General features: G+C 41.9%; 1 protein-coding gene across 1 annotated transcript in view; it reads left to right on the forward strand.

Annotated features, from left to right (window-relative positions):
* The window catches only part of COL20A1 (collagen type XX alpha 1 chain), a 478350-nt gene that overhangs the window by 104916 nt on the left and 353392 nt on the right, over nt 1–20042 (forward strand). Inside the window, exons 9-11 of the mRNA XM_053708962.1 lie at nt 6224–6388; nt 6562–6726; nt 12742–12914. Coding sequence (XP_053564937.1) covers nt 6224–6388; nt 6562–6726; nt 12742–12914 — 503 coding nt within the window. The remainder of the gene's footprint in view (nt 1–6223; nt 6389–6561; nt 6727–12741; nt 12915–20042) is intronic.

Genomic DNA, 20042 nt, shown 5'->3' on the forward strand with positions numbered 1-20042 from the left:
GGAAGCACTCTCAGGACTTCTCAATAGTGGGTTAAAAAAGCCAGTGTTTATTAACGTTTTGGGGTTCACACAGACCCCTTCATCAGATGAAGGGGTCTGTGTGAACCCCGAAACGTTAATAAACACTGTTTTTTTTTACCCACTATTGAGAAGTCCTGAGAGTGCTTTCATCTACTGAGATATACCTTTTCATGCTAGCACCCAGGCTGTTGACCCAGGAGGACGGATTTACTTACAGGAGGAGTATATATATATATATATATACACATACACACAGTATATATGTATATACACACACACACATATATATATATATACACACACAAACAAAATATATATACACACAGTGTGTGTATTGTGTGTATGTATGTGTGTGTGTGTGTATATATATATATATATATATATATATATATATATATATATATATATATATTAAAACAACCTTGGGGACAAATAGGAGATGTTTTGAAACAGGTAAATAATAAACATAAGGCTATTTCACTCATTGTCCCACAGCTACATTTGAAGTGTGTGTATGTGGGCACCTATAATCTGACACACATTTTACACTGATCACTGCAGATAAAGCAGGCACAATGCACACTTGTTTTGTGTGACCTGCAGTGGGGAAACCAAGGAATTCCCAATTTGCTTCTTTATCTGTGGCTGCCAGGATATAAAGCACAATAGGGAAGGGATACTACTCTCACACACACATTGGTTATACGGCTGTGTTTTCACAAAATTACTTCTGCCTTCCCTCTCACTGACTGTTTGCTTCTCCCAGCTCCGTAGTAAGTGGGCTAGCAGGAGGAGGGGCATTGCAAGCCCTAGGTTAACTGTGAGAGCACCAGCAGGGAAATGCAACTTTATTTGTTATCTGGTTGTAAATAGAGGAGAGTAAAGAGATTAGCTGGGCCCTCCTAAGTGGCGGATCTCCAGGATCCAGTGGCCACAAATGGTTTATGCGACATTTTGGACCCTGGGGGACCCGTCACTTTTAAAATGTAAAAATATTTTTTTTTAAATCACTTTTTAATTTTTTTTTTGCCCTGGGGGGCACAGCATACCATTTGGGTGGGCATTGCCCCCCAATGCCCCCCCTTGGAGCCGACCCTGGCTGCTGTATATGTGCCCTGTGTTCTTTGGAGTGGGGCAGGGTGCTGTATATGTGCAGTGTATTCTCTGCAGTGGGGCAGGGTGCTGTATATGTGGGGCGCGATCCGATATACAGCGTAGTTTGCGGCGCAAGCGAGGGAACCCGCGTCGCCCGCAGTTTCAGCTCGCAACTCGAGCTATCCAATATACGGCGCCGTCAGATGCTAACGTGCCGTAAGTCGGATAAACCAGCGATGTCCAGAAATCTGCGCAAGTACAAATTTCTGGCGTCGCCAGTGACTTGCGCCACGTTAGAAACTGCCGGCGCCTACAAAACCTGACTAAAGTATGAAATCACCCACACTGTCTAACACGCCTCCTAAACATAGCCCGACACGTCTAACCCTCTAACCGCTATCCCCCCTCACTATCCTAATAATAAAAAAGTTATTAACCCCTAAACCGCCGCTCCCAGACCCCGCCGCCACCTAATAAAGTTATTAACCCCTAAACCGCCGCCCCCGGACCCCGCCGCCAGCTATATTAAATCTATAACCCCCTAAAGGGAGCCCCTAACACCGCCGCCATCTACCTTACCTACCCCCTAAAGTGAGCCCCTACCCCGCCGCCATCTACCTTACCTACCCCCTAAAGTGAGCCCCTACCCCGCCGCCATCTACCTTACCTACCCCCTAAAGTGAGCCCCTACCCCGCCGTCATCTATTTTAAAATTATTAACCCCTAATTTAATCCCCCTACCCCGCCGCCATCTTTATTAAATTATTTAACCCCTAAAATACTAAACTATCCCTACCACTAAACCTAAGTCTAACCCTACAAATAGCCCTGAAAAGGGCTTTTTGCGTGGCATTACCCCAAAGTAAACTGCTCTTTTGCCAACCCTTAAAAGGGCTTTTGGCGGGGCTTTGTCACAAAGTAATCAGCTCTTTTGCCTACAATCTAAATCCCCCTACACCGCTGCCACCTATAATAAATGTATTAACCCCTAATCTAATCCCCCTACACCGCCACCAGCTATATTAACTATATTAACCCTAATTATATTAGGGTTAATATAGTTAATATAATTATTATATTATATATATTAACTATATTAACCCTAATTATATTAGGGTTAGTATCGTTATTATATTATATATATATTAAGTATAATAACCCTATCTAACTCTAACATCCCTAACTAAACTCTTATTAAAATAAATCTAATATTAATATTATTAATGAAAATATTCCTATTTAAATCTAAATACTTACCTATAAAATAAACCCTAAGATAGCTACAATGTAATTAATAATTACATTGTAGCTATTTTAGGGTTTATATTTATTTTACAGGTAACTTGGTATTTATTTTAACTAGGTACAATAGCTATTAAATAGTTAATAACTATTTAATAGCTACCTAGTTAAAATAATTACCAATTTACCTGTAAAATAAATCCTAACCTAAGTTACAAATACACCTACACTATCAATAAATTAAATAAACTACAAATATCTAAACTAAAATACAAATAAATAAATTAAACTAAATTACAAAAAAAACAAACACTAAATTACAAAAAAAAAAGATTACAGCAATTTTAAGCTAATTACACCTATTCTAAGCCCCCCAAAATAAAAAAATTCCCTACCCTATTCTAAATTATAAAATACCCAGCTCTGTACCAGCCCTTAAAAGGGCTTTTTGCGGGGTATTTACCCCAAGTTAACAGCTCTTTTGCCTGTAAAAAAAAAAGAACACAACACCCCCCCCCCAACATTACAACCCACCACCCACATACCCCTATTCTAAACCCACCCAAACCCCCCTTAAAAAAACCTAACACTACCCCCCTGAAGATCTTCCTACCTTGTCTTCACCCAACCGGGCCGAACTCCTCATCCGATCCGGGCATGTCTTTATCCAAGCAGCAAAGAAGAAGTCTTCATCCAGGCGATGTCTTTATCCAAGCGGCAAAGAAGAAGTCTTCATCCCGGCGATGTCTTCATCCAAGCGGCAGCAAAGAATCCTATCAGCCAATCGGAATTCGACGGACGCCATCTTGGATGACGTCATTTAAAGGTACCTCATTCGTCGTTCAGTCGTCGGCCGGGATGGAGGCTCCGCGTCGGAGGAGCGAAGAAAGAAGATTGAAGATGCCGCTTGATGGAAGATGCTGCCGGATGGAAGAAGACTTTGCTGCCGCTTGGATGAAGACATCGCCGGGATGAAGACTTCTTCTTTGCCGCTTGGATAAAGACATTGCAGGGATGAAGACTTCTTCTTTGCCGCTTGGATAAAGACATTGCCTGGATTGGATGAGGAGTTCGGCCCGGTTGGGTGAAGACAAGGTAGGGAGATCTTCAGGGGGGTAGTGTTAGGTTTTTTTAAGGGGGGTTTGGGTGGGTTTAGAATAGGGGTATGTGGGTGGTGGGTTGTAATGTTGGGGGGGGTGTTGTGTTCTTTTTTTTTTACTGGCAAAAGAGCTGTTAACTTGGGGTAAATACCCGGCAAAAAGCCCTTTTAAGGGCTGGTACAGAGCTGGGTATTTTATAATTTAGAATAGGGTAGGGAATTTTTTATTTTGGGGGGCTTTATTATTTTATTTGGGGGCTTAGAATAGGTGTAATTAGCTTAAAATTGCTGTAATCTTTTTTTTTTTTGTAATTTAGTGTTTGGTTTTTTTTGTAATTTAGTTTACGTTATTTAATTGTATTTTTAGATAGATATTTGTAGTTTATTTAATTTATTGATAGTGTAGGTGTATTTGTAACTTAGGTTAGGATTTATTTTACAGGTAATTGGGTAATTATTTTAACTAGGTAGCTTTTAAATAGTTAATAACTATTTAATAGCTATTATACCTAGTTAAAATAATTAACAATTTACCTGTAAAATAAATATAAACCCTAACATAGCTACAATGTAATTATTAATTATATTGTAGCTATCTTAGGGTTTATTTTATAGGTAAGTATTTAGATTTAAATAGGAATATTTTAGTTTATAATATGAATTAGATTTATTTAATAAGAATTTAGTTAGGGGTGTTAGGGTTAGATAGAGTTAATATAGTTAATATAAATACTATAGTAACTATATTAACTATATTAACCCTAATATAATTAGGGTTAATATAGTTAATATATATAATCTAATAACTATATTAACTATAATATACTTAGGGTTAATATAGATAATATAGCTGGCGGCGGGGTAGGTAGATTAAATTAGGGGTTAATAATTTTAATATAGATGGCGGCGGTGTAAGGGGCTTACATTAGGGGTTAATACTATTAATATAGGTGGCGGCGGTGTAGGGAGGGCAGGTTATAGGGCAAAAGAGCTGTTTACTTTGGGGCAAAGCCCCGCAAAAGGCAATTTTAAGGGCTGGTAATAGAACTTATTACTTTAGGGATATTAGATTAGAGGTTAATAATATTAATATAGCTGGCGGCGGTATAGGGAGATTAGATTAGGGGTTAATAATTTTTATATAGGTGGCGGCGGTGTAAGGGGGTCAGATTAGGGGATAGATAAGGTAGATGGCGGCGGTGTAAGGGGTTCACATTAGGGGATAGATAAGGTAGATGGCGGCGGTGTAAGGGGTTCACATTAGGGGATAGATCAGTTAGATGGTGGCGGTTTTAGGGGCTCACAGTAGGGGGTTAGTTTATGTAGGTGGCGGCGGGGTCCGGGAGCGGCGGTTTAGGGGTTAAATACTTTATTAGGGATTGCGGCGGGGATCGCGGTTGACAGGTAGATAGACATTGCGCATGCGTTAGGTGTTAGGTTTTATTTTGCAGGTAGTTTAGGTAGTTACGGGGCTCCAATAGTCAGCGTAAGGCTTCTTACGGCTGCTTTTTGTGGCGAGGTGAAAATGGAGTAAGATTTCTCCATTTTCGCTACGTAAGTCCTTACGCTGTATATTGGATACCAAACTGCGCGGGTTTGGTATACCTGCCTATGGCCCAAAAAACTACTGGTGACGGCAGAAATATACGGGCGTAACTTCTAGGTTACGCCGTATATGTGATACCAAACCAGCGCAGATTTTGGCGTCGCCGGCTTTTGCGGGCGACGATTTTTATCGGATCGAGCCCGTGCAGTGTATTCTCTGCAGTGGGGCAGGGTGCTGTATATGTTCAGTGTATTCTCTGCAGTGGGGCAGGGTGCTGTATATGTGCAGTGTATTCTCTGCAGTGGGGCAGGGTGCTGTATATGTGCAGTGTATTCTCTGCAATGGGGCAGGGTGCTGTATATGTGCAGTGTATTCTCTGCAGTGGGGCAGGGTGCTGTATATGTGCAGTGTATTCTCTGCAGTGGGGCAGGGTGCTGTATATGTGCAGTGTATTCTCTGCAGTGGGGCAGGGTGCTGTATATGTGCAGTGTATTCTCTGCAGTGGGGCAGGGTGCTGTTGATGTGCAATGTATTCTCTGCAGTGGGGCAGGGTGCTGTTGATGTGCAGTGTATTCTCTGCAGTGGGGCAGGGTGCTGTTGATGTGCAGTGTATTCTTTGCAGTGGGGCAGGGTGCTTTATATGTCCAATGTTTTCTCTGGACTGGGGCAGGGTGCTGTGTATGTGCAATATGTTATCTAAAAACAATGGAATCCAGCCTCTTGTCAAAAATAATAATACAACTTCTTTATTGTTTCCACATCATAGGAAAAAGGACGTTTCAAGCCCTATATTGGGCTCTTAGTCATGTCTAAGTAAGATTACAACAAAATGCTGTATGTGTGCCTTGTTTTCTCAGGAGTGGGGCAGATGTGTGCCCTGTGTTCTCAGGAGGGGAACAGTGTGTTGTATGTGTGCCCTGAGCTCACAGAAGTGGGGTAGTGTGCTGTATGTTTCCGCTGTGTTCTCAGGAGTGGGAAAGTGTACTGTATGTGTCCCCTGTGTTCTTAGCAGTGGGGCAGATGTGTGCCCTGTGTTCTCAGGAGCGGGACAGTGTGCTGTATGTGTGCCCTGTGCTCTCAGGAGTGGGGCAGTGTGCTGTATGTGTACTCTAGGAAGAGTGACAGGGTGCTGTGCTTTTTGTAAATTCTGCAGTGTGGATCCAGTAATCAGAGAAACAAAAAAAAATTCTGGCCTCTCATGTCACTCCATTTATCTGCAGGTTTGGCTCTCACTCATGTATTAGAGGAAAACCTCCGGGCAGCGTCTGGTTCCCGCAATACAGCGGGCAAACTACTTGTTCTTTTGACAGATGGAAAATCTCAGGATGATGCAAACAGTGTTGCACGAACCCTCAAGGAGGCTGGCATTTACATCTTCACTATTGGTAAGATTGTGTGACCCTTACACTAAACACATAAAAGAACATCTCAGTGTACTGGGAGCCCCTACTACTAGTCCTTATAATTACACATCTCAGACCCCAGTGAGTAATCTCCTCAGGAAACCCTTATTGCATCATATTATTCCCTAGAAATGTATTTCATGTTACTTATCCAGGTATTAAGAATGCAGATGAGACTGAGCTAAGAGAAATGGCTTCTGAGCCAACAGACCTGACCATGCACATGGTCCCAGACTTCCCCCTCCTTCACTCCCTTGTGGGACGTGTTTCTCGGGCACTGTGCTTCAGGCTGAAAGAGAAGAGGAGGGAGACCGAGTTTGGTAAGTATTTCTTTTACCATTTTTTTTCCGTATCTTTCTCTCTGCTTCTCCCTGTAGTTGCCTGTCTTCTGCTTACACAGTTCTGTTCCCTTCTTACTTTTCTTTACCTCATTCTCTCTATTGTTCACTTCTCAATCTCTCCCTTTCTCTTTTTTCTCTCTCGTCTTACTAAGATCAATATTATTTCTCTTGTAAGATGTATCGAGTCCACGGATTCATCCTTACTTGTGGGATATTCTCCTCCCCTACAGGAAGTGGCAGAGAGAGCACCCACAGCAGAGCTGCCTATATAGCTCCACCCCCAGTCATTCTCTCTGCCTGCTTAACTGCTAGGAAGGGTAAGAGGAGTGTGGTGACAAAAATGTTAGGTTTTTATTTCCTCAAGCAAAAGTTTGTTATTTTAAATGATGCCGGTGTGTACTATTTACTCTTTGGCAGAAAAAGAGATGAGGATTATGATCTTAGCACTTTGTAACTAAGATCCACTGCTGTTCTCACAAGGGCTGAAGAGTACAGGAAAACTTCAGTTGGGGGAACGGTTTGCAGGCTAAGCTGCATATGAGGTATGTTCAGTCTATATTTTTCTAGACAGACTGTGTTATTTCTAGAAAAGGCTGGCAATATTCCCATGAGGGAAGGGTAAGCTGTATTCAGACACTTGGATAGGAATTTCAGCTTGCATGAAGGGCTCATTAGTTACTGGTGACACTGTTTGGTAAAAACGTTTTTGTTTATTCAGTAAATGATGCAATTATAACGTTTTTTTGAAGGGACTACAGGGGTCATTGTGGCTTGTTTTTGAGTTTTCTAACCCACATGGTTAATTTAGAGACACTCTAGTGTTTGTCTGTTAGGCCTCAAAACATTGAGTGAGGTGGGAGGGGCCTATTTTCGTGCCTCAGTTGTGCAGTTTCTTTTCCTCTGAGACTTCTAACTGCTTCTCCAGAGATTCCTGCCATGTTTGAGGTCTGTAAAAGAATTTTTTTTTCCCCACAAATTGTTCTGAAGGGCAGGTAGGAGCCACAGCAGAGCTGTGGCAAGGTGCTGAAAGTCTTTTTTACCGGTTTTGATGTTTTTTCAATCCGGTTTTGCCATTAAGGGGTTAATTGTTTATTTGCATAGCTGTGCAAAGTTACTAAGGCTATATGATACTACTGTAAAAATTTCGTTATGTTTACTGCTTTTTTACACTGTTTTGCAGAATTTGTGCAGCTTTTTTTCCTCTTAAAGGCACAGTACTGTTTTATTTCTAAGTGTTATTTACTTTGATTACAGTGTTTTCCAAGCTTGCTTGTTACATTACTAGCCTGTTTAACATGTCTGACACCAAAGAAAATCCTTGTTCAATATGTTTGGAAGCCATTGTAGTACCCCCTCTTAGAATGTGTCCCAATTGTACTGATGTGTCTATAAACTATAAAGAACATATATTAGCACTTAAAAATAGAGCAATAGATGATTCTCAGTCAGAAGTAAATGAGGGTTTGCCATCTAGCTCTCCCCAAGTGTCACTACCAGTAACGCCCGCACAAGTGACTCCAAGTACCTCTAGTGCGTCAAATTCATTTATTTTACAAGACATGGTTATGAATACAACCCTCACAGAGGTTTTATCCTAACTGCTTGGTTTACAAGGAAAGCGGGACAGCTCTAGGTTAAGGAAAAATGCTGAGCAGTCTGACGCTTTAGTAGCCGTATCTGATATGCCCTCACAATGCTCTGAGGTAGGGGTGAGGGATTTGTTATCTGAGGGAGAAATTTCTGATTCAGGAAAGATGCTTCCTCAGACAGATTCTGATATGACGGCCTTTAAATTTAAGCTTGAACACCTCCGCTTATTGCACAGGGAGGTATTAGCGGCTCTAGATGATTGTGACCCTATAGTGGTCCCAGAGAAATTGTGTAAAATGGATAAATACTTAGAGGTTCCTGTTTACACTGATGTTTTTTTCCAGTCCCTAAGAGGATTGTGAATATTATTGCTAAGGAGTGGGATAGACCAGGTATTCCGTTCATTCCCCCTCCTGTTTTTAAGAAAATGTTTCCCATATCTGACACCATGCGGGACTCGTGGCAGACAGTTCCTAAGGTGGAGTGAGCTATTTCTACTCTAAGCGTACAACTATACCTATTGAAGTCAGTTGTGCTTTCAAAGATCCTATGGATAAAAAATTAGAGGGTCTCCTGAAGAAAATGTTTGTTCATCAAGGTTTTCTTCTTCAACCTATTGCGTGCATTGTTCCTGCAACTACTGCAGCTGCTTTCTGGTTTGAGGCTCTAGAAGAGGCTCTTCAGATGGAGACTCCATTAGAAGAAATTTTGGACAGAATTAAGGCCCTTAAATTGGCTAATTCTTTTATTACAGTTGCCGCTTTTCAACTGGCTAAATTAGCTGCAAAGAATTCAGGTTTTGCCATTTTAGTACGCAGGGCATTATGGCTTAAATCCTGGTCTGCTGATGTGTCATCTAAAACTAAACTTTTGAACATCCCTTTCAAAGGAAAGACCCTATTCGGGCCTGAACTGAAAGAGATTATTTCAGACATCACTGGAGGGAAAGGTCATGCCCTCCCTCAGGATAGATCAAATACTATGAGGACCAAACAAAATAATTTTCGTTCCTTTTGGAATTTCAAGAGTGGTCCCGCTTCAGCTTCCTCTGCTGCAAAACAAGAGGGGAATTTTGCAAAATCCAAGTCAGTCTGGAGACCTAACCAGGTTTGGAACAAGGGTAAACAGGCCAAGAAGCCTGCAGCTGCCTCTAAGACAGCTTGAAGGGGTAGCCCCCGATCCAGGACCGGATCTAGTAGGGGGCAGACTCTCTCTCTTCGCTCAGGCTTGGGCAAGAGATGTTCACTATACTAGAAATTGTGTCCCAGGGATATTTTCTGGAATTCAAAGGCTCTCTTCCAAGGGGGACTTTTCACATTTCTCAATTGTCTGTAAACAGACAAAGAGAGAGGCGTTCTTATGCTGTGTAGAAGACCTACATACCATGGGGGTGATCTGCCCAGTCCCAAAAGAGGAACAGGGGCTAGGTTTTTACTCAAACCTGTTTGTGGTTTCCAAGAAAGAGGGAACTTTCAGATCAATCTTGGATCTCAAAATTCTAAACAAGTTCCTCAAAATTCCATCATTCAAGATGGAGACTATTCGGTCTATTCTATCTCTGATCCAGGAGGGTCAATATATGACCACCGTGGACTTAAAGGATGCGTATCTACACATCCCTATTCACAGAATTTTCACTAGGGTGCTAGGGTCCCTTCTGGCAGTTCTACGACCACAGGGCATAGCAGTGGCGCCTTATCTAGACGACATCTTATTTCAGGTGTCAACTTTCCAGCTATCCAAGTCTCACACAGACATTGTGTTGGCTTTTCTGAGATCTCACGGGTGGACGGTGAACATAAAAAAGAATTCTCTCTTCCCTCTTATAAGAGTTTCCTTCTTAGGGACTCTGATAGACTCGGTAGAAATGAAAATATTTCTGACGGCGGTCAGAAAATCAAAGCTCTTAATCACTTGCCGAGCTCTTCATTCCATTCCTCGGCCATCAGTGGCTCAGTATATGGAGGTAATCGGACTCATGGTAGCGGCAATGGACATAGTTCCTTTTGCCCGCCTACATCTCAGACCACTACAACTATGCATGCTCAAACAGTGTAATGGGGATTATGCAGATTTGTCTCCTCAACTGCATCTGGACCAGGAGACCAGAGATTCTCTTCTCTGGTGGTTGTCTCAGGACCACCTGTCTCAGGGAATGTGTTTCCGCAGGCCAGAGTGGCTCATTGTAACGACAGATGCCGCCTGCTAGGCTGGGATGCAGTCTGGAACTCCCTGAAAGCACAGGGCTTATGGTCTCGGGAGGAATCTCTTCTCCCGATAAATATTCTAGAACTGAGAGCGATATTCAATGCGTTTCAGGCGTGGTCTCAGCTTGCTGCGGCCAAATTCATCAGGTTTCAGTCAGACAACATCACGACTGTAGCTTATATCAATCATCAAGGAGGAACAAGGAGTTCTCTAGCAATGATGGAGGTAACCAAAATAATCCGATGGGCAGAGGATCACTCTTGCCATCTCTCAGCAGTCCACATCCCAGTAGTAGAGAACTGGGAGGCGGATTTCCTAAATCGTTAGATTTTTCATCTGGGGGAGTGGGAACTCCATCCGGAGGTATTTGCCCAGCTGATTCAGCTATGGGGCACACCAGAATTGGATCTGATGGTGTCCTGTCAGAATGCCAAACTTTCTCGTTACGGGTCCAGGTCCCGGGATCCCAAAGCGGTACTGATAGATGCTCTAGTAGTGCCTTGGTCCTTCAATCTGGCCTATGTATTTCCTCTCCTTCTACGTCTGGTTGCCAGAATAAAGCAGGAGAGAGCTTCGGTGATTCTGATAGTACCTGCGTGGCCACGCAGGACTTGGTATGCAGACCTAGTGGACATTTCTCTGCGTCTGACTGCTTGGAGATTGAACGCCTGATTCTATCTAAGCGTGGTTTCTCTGATTCGGTCATTGATACCCTGATTCAGGCTAGAAAGCCTGTCACCAGGAAGATCTATCATAAGATTTGGCACAAATATCTTTATTGGTGTGAATCCAAAGGTTACTCGTGGAGTAAGATTAGGATTCCTAGAATATTGTCTTTTCTCCAAGAAGGTTTGGAGAAGGGATTATCAGCTAGTTCCTTATAAGGACAAATATCTGCTTTGTCTATTCTTCTACACAAACGTCTGGCAGATGTCCCAGACGTTCGAGCATTTAGTCAGGCTTTGGTCAGAATCAAGCCTGTATTTAAACCTGTTGCTCCGCCATGGAGCCTAAATTTAGTTCTTAAAGTTCTTCAAGGGGTTCCGTTTGAACCTATGCATTCCATGGATATTAAGCTTCTATCTTGGAAAGTTTTGTTTTTAGTAGCTATCTCTTCGGCTCGAAGAGTTTCTGAGCTATATGCTTTACAGTGTGATTCCCCTTATCTTATTTTCCATAAGGTGGTTTTGCGTACCAAACCTGGGTTTCTTCCTAAGGTTGTTTCTTATAAGAATATCAATCAAGAGATTGTTGTTCCTTCACTGTGTCCTAATCCTTCTTCAAAGAAGGAACGTCTGTTGCACAATCTTGATGTGGTTCGTGCTTTAAAGTTCTACTTACAAGCAACTAAAGATTTCCGTCAAACATCTTCATTGTTTGTTGTTTATTCTGGTAAGCGGAGAGGTCAGAAGGCTACGGCTACTTCTCTTGGCTTATGAGACTGCTGGCCAACAGTCTCCTGAAAGAATTACTGCTCATTCTACTAGAGCTGTGGCTTCCACATGGCTTTTAAAAATGAGGCTTCTGTTGAACAGATTTGTAATGCGGCGTCTTGGTCTTCGCTTCATACTTTTTCCAAATTTTCCAAATTTGATACTTTTACTTCTTCTTCGGAGGCTATTTTTGGGAGAAAGGTTCTACAAGCAGTGGTGCCTTCCGTTTAAGGTCCCTGTCTTGTCCCTCCCTTCATCCGTGTCCTAAAGCTTTGGTATTGGTATCCCACAAGTAAGGATGAATCCGTGGACTCGATACATCTTACAAGAGAAAACAAAATTTATGCTTACCTGATAAATTTATTTCTCTTTTAATGTATTGAGTCCACGTCCCGCCCTGTTTATTAAGACAGGCATATATATTTTTAAACTTTCAGTTTAAAAGACAGGCATATATATTTTTATTTTTAAACTTTCAGTCACCACTGCACCCTATAGTTTCTCCTTTTTCTTTCTAGCCTTCGGTCGAATTACTGGGGGGTGGAGCTAAGGGGGGAGCTATATAGGCAGCTCTGCTGTGGGTGCTCTCTCTGCCACTTCCTGTAGGGGAGGAGAATATAAGTAAGGATGAATCCGTGGACTCGATACATCACAAGAGAAATAAATTTATCAGGTAAGCATAAATTATGTTTTTTTGTCTTTTCACTCTTTTAATCTTGCATTTTTTTCTCATTGTCTCTCTTTCGGTGATGGGCTCTCTCAGGGGCGCATAATGTAGCCCTGCAGGATCCCACTGATCCTCATCCCAGCCCTACACACCTTGTGGTCTCAGATGTCACTGCATGGAGCATGCGTCTCTCTTGGACTCCACCACAGCAACGTGTCCAGAAATATAGAATCGTTTACTACCCATCACGGGGAGGGACTCCCAAGGAGGTATAGTTAACCCCTGATAATGCAAAGAACTATGTTACTGCTTTGTTGAAGTGCATACCAGTAGTTTCTTTCTAATAGCAGTAAGAGTCCACAAAATCCATTCATAACCTATGGGAAATACTTCACCTGGCAACCAGCAGGAAGCAAAGACACCCCAAACAGAACATTAAATATCCCTTCCACTTCCCCTACCGTCCCAGTAGTTCTTTGCCTCATTTCCTGTAAGAGAGGACAGGGGAGTTGTTGAAAGCCATTTCATTTTCTTAGTAGAGTTGTGGTATATGTTAGCTACTGGTTGTCGCTGGGAAGTTCCTATGCCTCTTCCAGGTTGTTGCTATCCTCCCTTTGGGTAAAGAGTGCTAGTTACACTAAATTTCCTTTGTGTTACAGGAACCTTCACGATAATAAGAAGCTGGGTAAGTCCTGATTTGACCTTTTATCCCTCTAATGGCTTGTTGCCTAACAGATAGGGGCCAGTGGTCAGGCATAGAGGAGGCTGGCTTAAGAACCAAGACATTACTGCTATTTATTCATGTATTCATTATTTATTCAGGAGGATAATTGTTTTGTTCCCATATTTAATTCAAATAAATGCATGTTATACAGGATATATACTGTGTGTCCTCCGGCTCAATTTTGTAATGCTTCCCTTACATCTGTTCTACAGTCTCATTCCGGGAGCCCTGATAATCAAACGTCTGCAGTGTCCCCACCATCCCAATCTACCCCTTGACTTTCCGCGGAGTTGCAGACCTCAGCATGCCTAGATATGTCAGTGCTACAGCTGCAAACAGCGACATCTATTCCAGCACATGCGTTTCTCTGCGAACCCGTTTCTCAAGCTCATCCCGGGGTTGGTACTTTTCCCCATGATTTTGCAGCCCAGTTACAATTTGTGGTTTCTGCTGCCCTGAGCGCTATGCCAGTTGCAGGGAAAAGGAAGAGGAAGGTTAAGCTTGGGTCCTCTGAGTCTAGGACCAGCAGCTCTGTTGGAGCTGCAGCGGTAAGGTAAATGCAGATTTCTGAATTTGATGATTCCTCTTCTAGTTCTGAAGGAGAAGTTTCATCCTCTAACTCCTATGGAGAATCGGAAAGAGATTCTAAGGATGTTAGAATTAGATTTAAAATTGAACATTTAAGAAATGTATTGCTTTTCTACCCCAGGATAAGAAATCTAAAGCTAAGGGACAAACCTGGGTTTCTTCCTAAGGTTGTTTCTTATAAGAATATCAATCAAGAGACATTTTCACTCCTTTCCTTTGAACAAGACACAGAGGAGCAGTTCCATAACCAAGTCTGAATTGCCCAGGAGTACCTGGAAGCTAAACCCGGTGTGGAACAAGAACAAACAGCCCAAGAAATCGACCCAAGACACCAAGTCAGCATGAAGGGTCAGCCCCTGACTCCATTCAGGACCTTTGGGTTCTAAAAATCATATCACAGGGATACAAAATAGGTTTCCAATCTCGCCCCTCAAGGGACAGGTTCCTCCTAGCAAGGATTTTGGGGAAAACTGAAAAAAAGAACAGCCTTCCTACGCTGTGTTGAAGATCTGCTATCTACTGGAGTTGTTGTCCCACTGATTCAGGCAGAGAGGGGAAGAGGGTTCTATTCAAACCTCTTCATTGTTCCCAAAAACCTTTTGTCCCATCTTAGAGCTGAAGTGCCTCAACAAATTCGTAAGGGTATCCTTCACTCAAAATGTAAACTATCAAGTCCATTCCTACTCTTGTGCAGGAGGGTCAATTCATGACCACCATAGATCTAAAGGATGCATACCTTCACTGAGATCATCACCATTATCTCTGTTTTGCTGTCCTCGACAAGCATTACCAATTTTCTATCTCTCCCTTTTGGTTTAGCTATGGCTTCCAGGATCTTTACAAAAATGCTAGGGGTTCTCCTTGCTGTAGTCAAACTACAGGGATTGCTGTGGCACCTTACTTAGACAACATCTTGGGTCAGGCGCCATCTTTACATTTAGCAACATCTCTCACAGCGAAGTCACTCTGGTATCTTTGGACATATGACTGGAAATTAAACCTAGAAAATAGTTCTCTTACCTCTGACAAGAGTGTAAGCTTTCTATGGATCATCATAAATTCTATCAGCATGCATATTTATCTCACAGATCAACGCAGGGAAAAGCTTCAGGCTGTCTTCCATCTTCTTCACTCCACTCTTCGGCCTTTGGTGGCTCAATGCATGGAAGTGGTAGGTCTTATGGTTTCAGCGTCACATGTTATTTCTTTTGTTTGCTTTCATCTGAGACCTCAACAGTTATGTATGCTAAGGCAATGGAATGGATCCAGAGACAAGAGAGTCTTTCTGCTAGTGGTCTCGGGAACCCACTCTCCAGGGCATGTGCTTCCATCACTCATCCTGGGAGATTATAACAACAGATGTGAGTTTGACAGGCTGGGGTGCTGTGTAGGGTTCTCTGAGAGCTCAGGGAACCTGGCACCCAAAGGAGATGGCACTTCCGATAAACGTCCTGGAGCTGAGGGCCATCTTCAATGTTCTTCTTTTATGGCCTCCACCTACAATCCGTCCATTATATAAGATTTCAATCAGGCACCATCACTGCAGTGGCATTTAACAACCATCAGGGGGGAACTCGCAGCTCTCTGGCAATGCTGGAGGTGTCTCGTATTCTTCGATGAGCAGAAACATATCACTGCCAGATATCAGCCATCCTGATTCCAATTGTGGAGAACTAGAAAGTGGATTTTCTGAGCAGGCAGACTTTTCATTCTGGGGAATGGTCTCTAAATCAGGATTTTTTTGCAAAATCACCCGCCAGTGGGGGTGCTCATAGATAGATCTGATGGCTTCCCGTCTCAATGCCAAGCTACCGAGATACAGGTCAAGATCGAGAAATCCTCAAACATAGATAGTGGATGCTTTTGCAGTACCTTGGCATTTCAATCTAGTGTATCTTTTTCCTCCAATTGTTCTGCTCCCTCGAGTAATAGCTTGAATCAAGCAGGAGGGAATTTCAGAGATCCTGTTAGCCCCTGCGTGGCTACGCAGGACTTGGTATGCAGACCTACTGAGAATGTCGTCTGCTCCTCCATGCCGGCTGCCTTAGAGGCTGGACCTTCTTGTTCAGGGTCAGTTCTTCTATCAAAATCTAGATTATCTGAGGCTGACTTCATAGAGATTGAACAAATAGTTTTTCTTAGAGAGCATTCTCTAAAATGGTGATTGATACTTTGGTTCAGGCTTGTAAACTAGTTACCAGACATATTTACCATAAGGTGTTAGAGGGCTTATCTGTCTTGGTGCATGGAGCGTGGGTTTCCTTGACACAAGGTGAAGAATCTGCATATCCTTCAGTTTCTGCAGGATGGTTTGGAGAATCGCCTGTCGACTAGTTCTCTTAAAGGTCAGATTACTGCTCTTTCTGTTTTGTTGCATAAGATGTTGGCTCGTTTGTAAGATGTTCAGTCGTTTGTTCAAGCTATTGCTAGAATTAGACCTTTTTTTTTTCAAACCTATTGCTCCATGGAGCCTAATCTTACTCTCAGAGTTCTTCAACAGGCTCTGTTTGAGCCTATGCATTCTATTAATGTTACTAATTTGGATAGTGTTGTTTCTGTTAGCTATTGTCTCTGCTCGAAGAGTGTCAAAATTGTCTGCCCTCCAGTGTGACCCGCCTTATCTAGTGTTCCATTTGGATAAGGCTGTATTTCAGACAAAGACAGGGTTTTTATCTAAGATTGTTTCAACTCACAATATAAATCAGAAAATTGTTGTTCCGTATCTTTGTCTCAAGTTTTGTCTTCATGCTACCAAGGAATTTCATCAATCATCTTCCTTGTTTATCCTGTATTCTCGTAAGCGCAAGTGTCAGAAAGCCACAGCTGTTATCCTATCCTTGAGGCTCAGAAGTTCGATTTGTATGGCTTATATAGAAGTGGGTCAGCAGCCTCCATAACGGATTATGGCACATTCTACTTGTGCAATGTCTTCTTTCTGGGCCTTCAAGAATGAGGCTTCCGTTGAACAGAAATGTAAGGCTGCTACTTGGTCTTCATTACATACTTTCACAAAATTTTACCGATTGGATCTTTTTGCCTCAGCTGAGGCATCTTTTGTGAGAAAGGTTCTTCAAGCGGTGGTGCCTAGTACTTACTACTGTCTTCCCTACCTTTCCCTCCCTTAAATGTTCATGGACTCACTCCACAGCTTGGGTATTGGTTTCCCATAGGTTATGAATGGATTTTGTGGACTCTCCTTGCCATTAGAAAAGAAATTTAATTTATGCTTACCTGATAAATTCTTTCTTGGCAGTGAGAGTCAACAAACTTGTCCTGAAATAGTGTAGTGGCAGCAGTCTTATGGCACCTCTTTACCCCTATTTATCTCTTTACTTTTCCTTATCATCGTCTTGAACTACTGAGAGGGTTGGCGAAGTGGGAGGGATATGTATTACTCTGTTTGGGGCGTATTTGCCTCCACCTGGTGGACAGGTGAAGTATTTCCCATAGGTTATGAATGGATTTCGTGAACTCTCACTGCCAAGAAAGAAAATAATTTATCGGATAAGCATAAATTATATTTTTAATTATCATATTATCTGTGCTGGTCACCAATGCTATTTCCTCATCAAATGTTTTTCTTTTGCTACCCTCCTATATGTATTCTCACCAGCTCTTAATTTTTTCTCTGTTCAAACGCTCCTTTTATCTGCCCGGGACTCCTCTCTCTTTGCCACATCTGTCTCAGTTCCCAACTTTTTGTTGCCTTATTGTCTTTCCTTACTTCTTTCCCCTCTGCAACTATGATCCTAAACTCTCAATCTACCTTGTTTCTTGTATGCCAATATCTAGCCAGCTATCCTTCTTCTTTTTTTTTCAATCTGACGAAGGTTCAGCTCCTATATCTGTTCCTCTTATCAGTTTACTTGTCTCCTCATTTTTGCCCTTCTCTATTTTTCTACCTCAGCTTCTTATCTTATTCATTATATCTTGGCTAGCTATCACTTTCCAGGGGGTCATGAACAGAAACCTATAAACGCCCCTGTTACATAAATAAAATGAACACAGGTTTCCCCTCCTCTCAGTTCTAGTTCTGTCAATTATAGGATGGACAGTGCTAGGTTCTCCTTCCCAGTATCTGCCTGATGGAGACCCTTTCCTTTTGGCTAAGGTGTTTAAGTGATCCTTGTGTTCCATTCTGTCCGGTCTATAAGAGGCAGCAGCATCCCTCTCTGGAAGTAAGGCAGGTCTGACATGCTCCTTGTATTGCCAGGGGTCCTTTCTATGGGTGTTGCTATTTCTCCCGGAAGTGTAACACTGACCCACAGCTTGAGTTACTTTTAGTTGTGCATGTGTCTCCACTTTGCACTAGATTCCAGGAGGGCACATTCCCTGTATAGGTGAGCAAGTGAGAACTTCTATCTGCCTGAATAAACTGCAAGTCCTCTATGCTGGGATGTGTAGCTGGAAGCAGAAGAATATGGACTGTTTCCTGAAGGCTGTGTCCTCTTGTTTTAAAATGGAGAGCATGTCCAGGAGTATGAGTCTTCAATCTCTCCGTTTTTAAAGCCCTGAGTTTAAGAACATGCCCAAGAAATGTGTAGTTTGTAATAAAGCTGCATGGGAAGATAAGAATCTGTGTTATGTCTGCATAACATAAGTGTTTGGAGGCAATTATATGTTATTATTATTATTATCAGTTATTTGTAGAGCGCCAACAGATTCCGTAGTGCTACGTTGAAGCCAAATAATGCAGAGTTTGATCCTGCACCTGAGTTCTGATTTTGAGTTTGAGAAAGAAGTTGCTGATATACCTTTAACGTCTATACCTACAGAATTTATTGCTTATATCAGAGAAACGTTAGGTCTGAAAAGTTTGCCCTCAATCTCTTCTGATTGTATAATAACAAACCCTCTGTTACTGTTGAATTTCCATTGTTTGATTCCAATAAAGACATTTTTTATCTGAACTTCGTCAGAGAGACAGACGATGGTGCCTGATAACGTTTGTAAAAAAATTCTCTGCTTAAGGATATTTCAGAAATGTTTGATATACCTCCTAAGAAAAATGCACCTAAATCTCGCCTATTTAAATAGATGATATTCCTGTCACTAAGGCTACAGAGAATTACTAGTTATCTTTTAAGATTATTTTTTCCTCTGCTGGGATTGAACAAATGACTGCTTTGTTTTTTTGCTGATATGAATCAACTTTTAGGGTTTTCCTGCAGTAATTCATGATTTATTGTGTTTCAATGCGAGTAATATGATGATGACTAATCTGGCTCATTCAGCCCTTTTGGTAAGGACATTCGGAAGGAGACACTACATCAAAGCAAAACCTTTTAAATTTACAATTTGACCCTGCTATGCTTTTTGCCAAGACCTTGAATAATAAATTGCTCAAATATGTGGTGGAAAAAGTCTTTTTTTTACACAAATCTCTAAATCAAGGAAATCACCAGCTTACTTTTTTCATCAATGGTCCCAAGCTCATGCCTCAAGGATGGCTTTTGTTTGGAGGTCTATCGATCTCAGGCCTGGAGGCCTTAAGAGGAATGGCACATGGAAGGTGTGCTCCAGGGCAATTTTCTAAATCATAATGACTATGTCTTGCTCCAGACAATTCCTATAGGGCATGTTTGTCTCAATTCAAACAGGTCTGGTTTCAAAATATTCAAAAGACCAGTGGGTTTTAAAGACGTGTCAAGGAGTTATGTGTCGGAATTCAAAAACAATACGCCAAACTATAATTTCATACAGTGTCACATTCATCAGAAGCAGAGTAAGAGGCAGAAAATGTTTCAGTTCCTAGCTGTTCATAATCAAGAAAAAAGATAGAGGCTAGAGGCCCAATGTAGGCTTAATTGTTTTCTAAGACCTTCGGTTCAAGATGGAATTACTTCCCATAGTGCCAATTCAGTGTCTATCGATTTAAAAGTTGCATTTTTCCATATATCTATAGACAATGCCCATATGTGCTTCCTAAGATTTTCAAATTTGCCCGTTTGCGTGAGCACGATAATTTAGCGCTCCACTTTTAATATAGCCCTTAGTTGTCATTTTTTCACAATCATTGGAACAGGAAGCATCCTCTGTCTCAGAAATCATATTCCCAAAATTCATGAAACAGCATGTCAGATGG

Source organism: Bombina bombina, chromosome 1, assembly GCF_027579735.1.
Source record: "Bombina bombina isolate aBomBom1 chromosome 1, aBomBom1.pri, whole genome shotgun sequence".
NCBI lineage: Eukaryota > Metazoa > Chordata > Amphibia > Anura > Bombinatoridae > Bombina > Bombina bombina.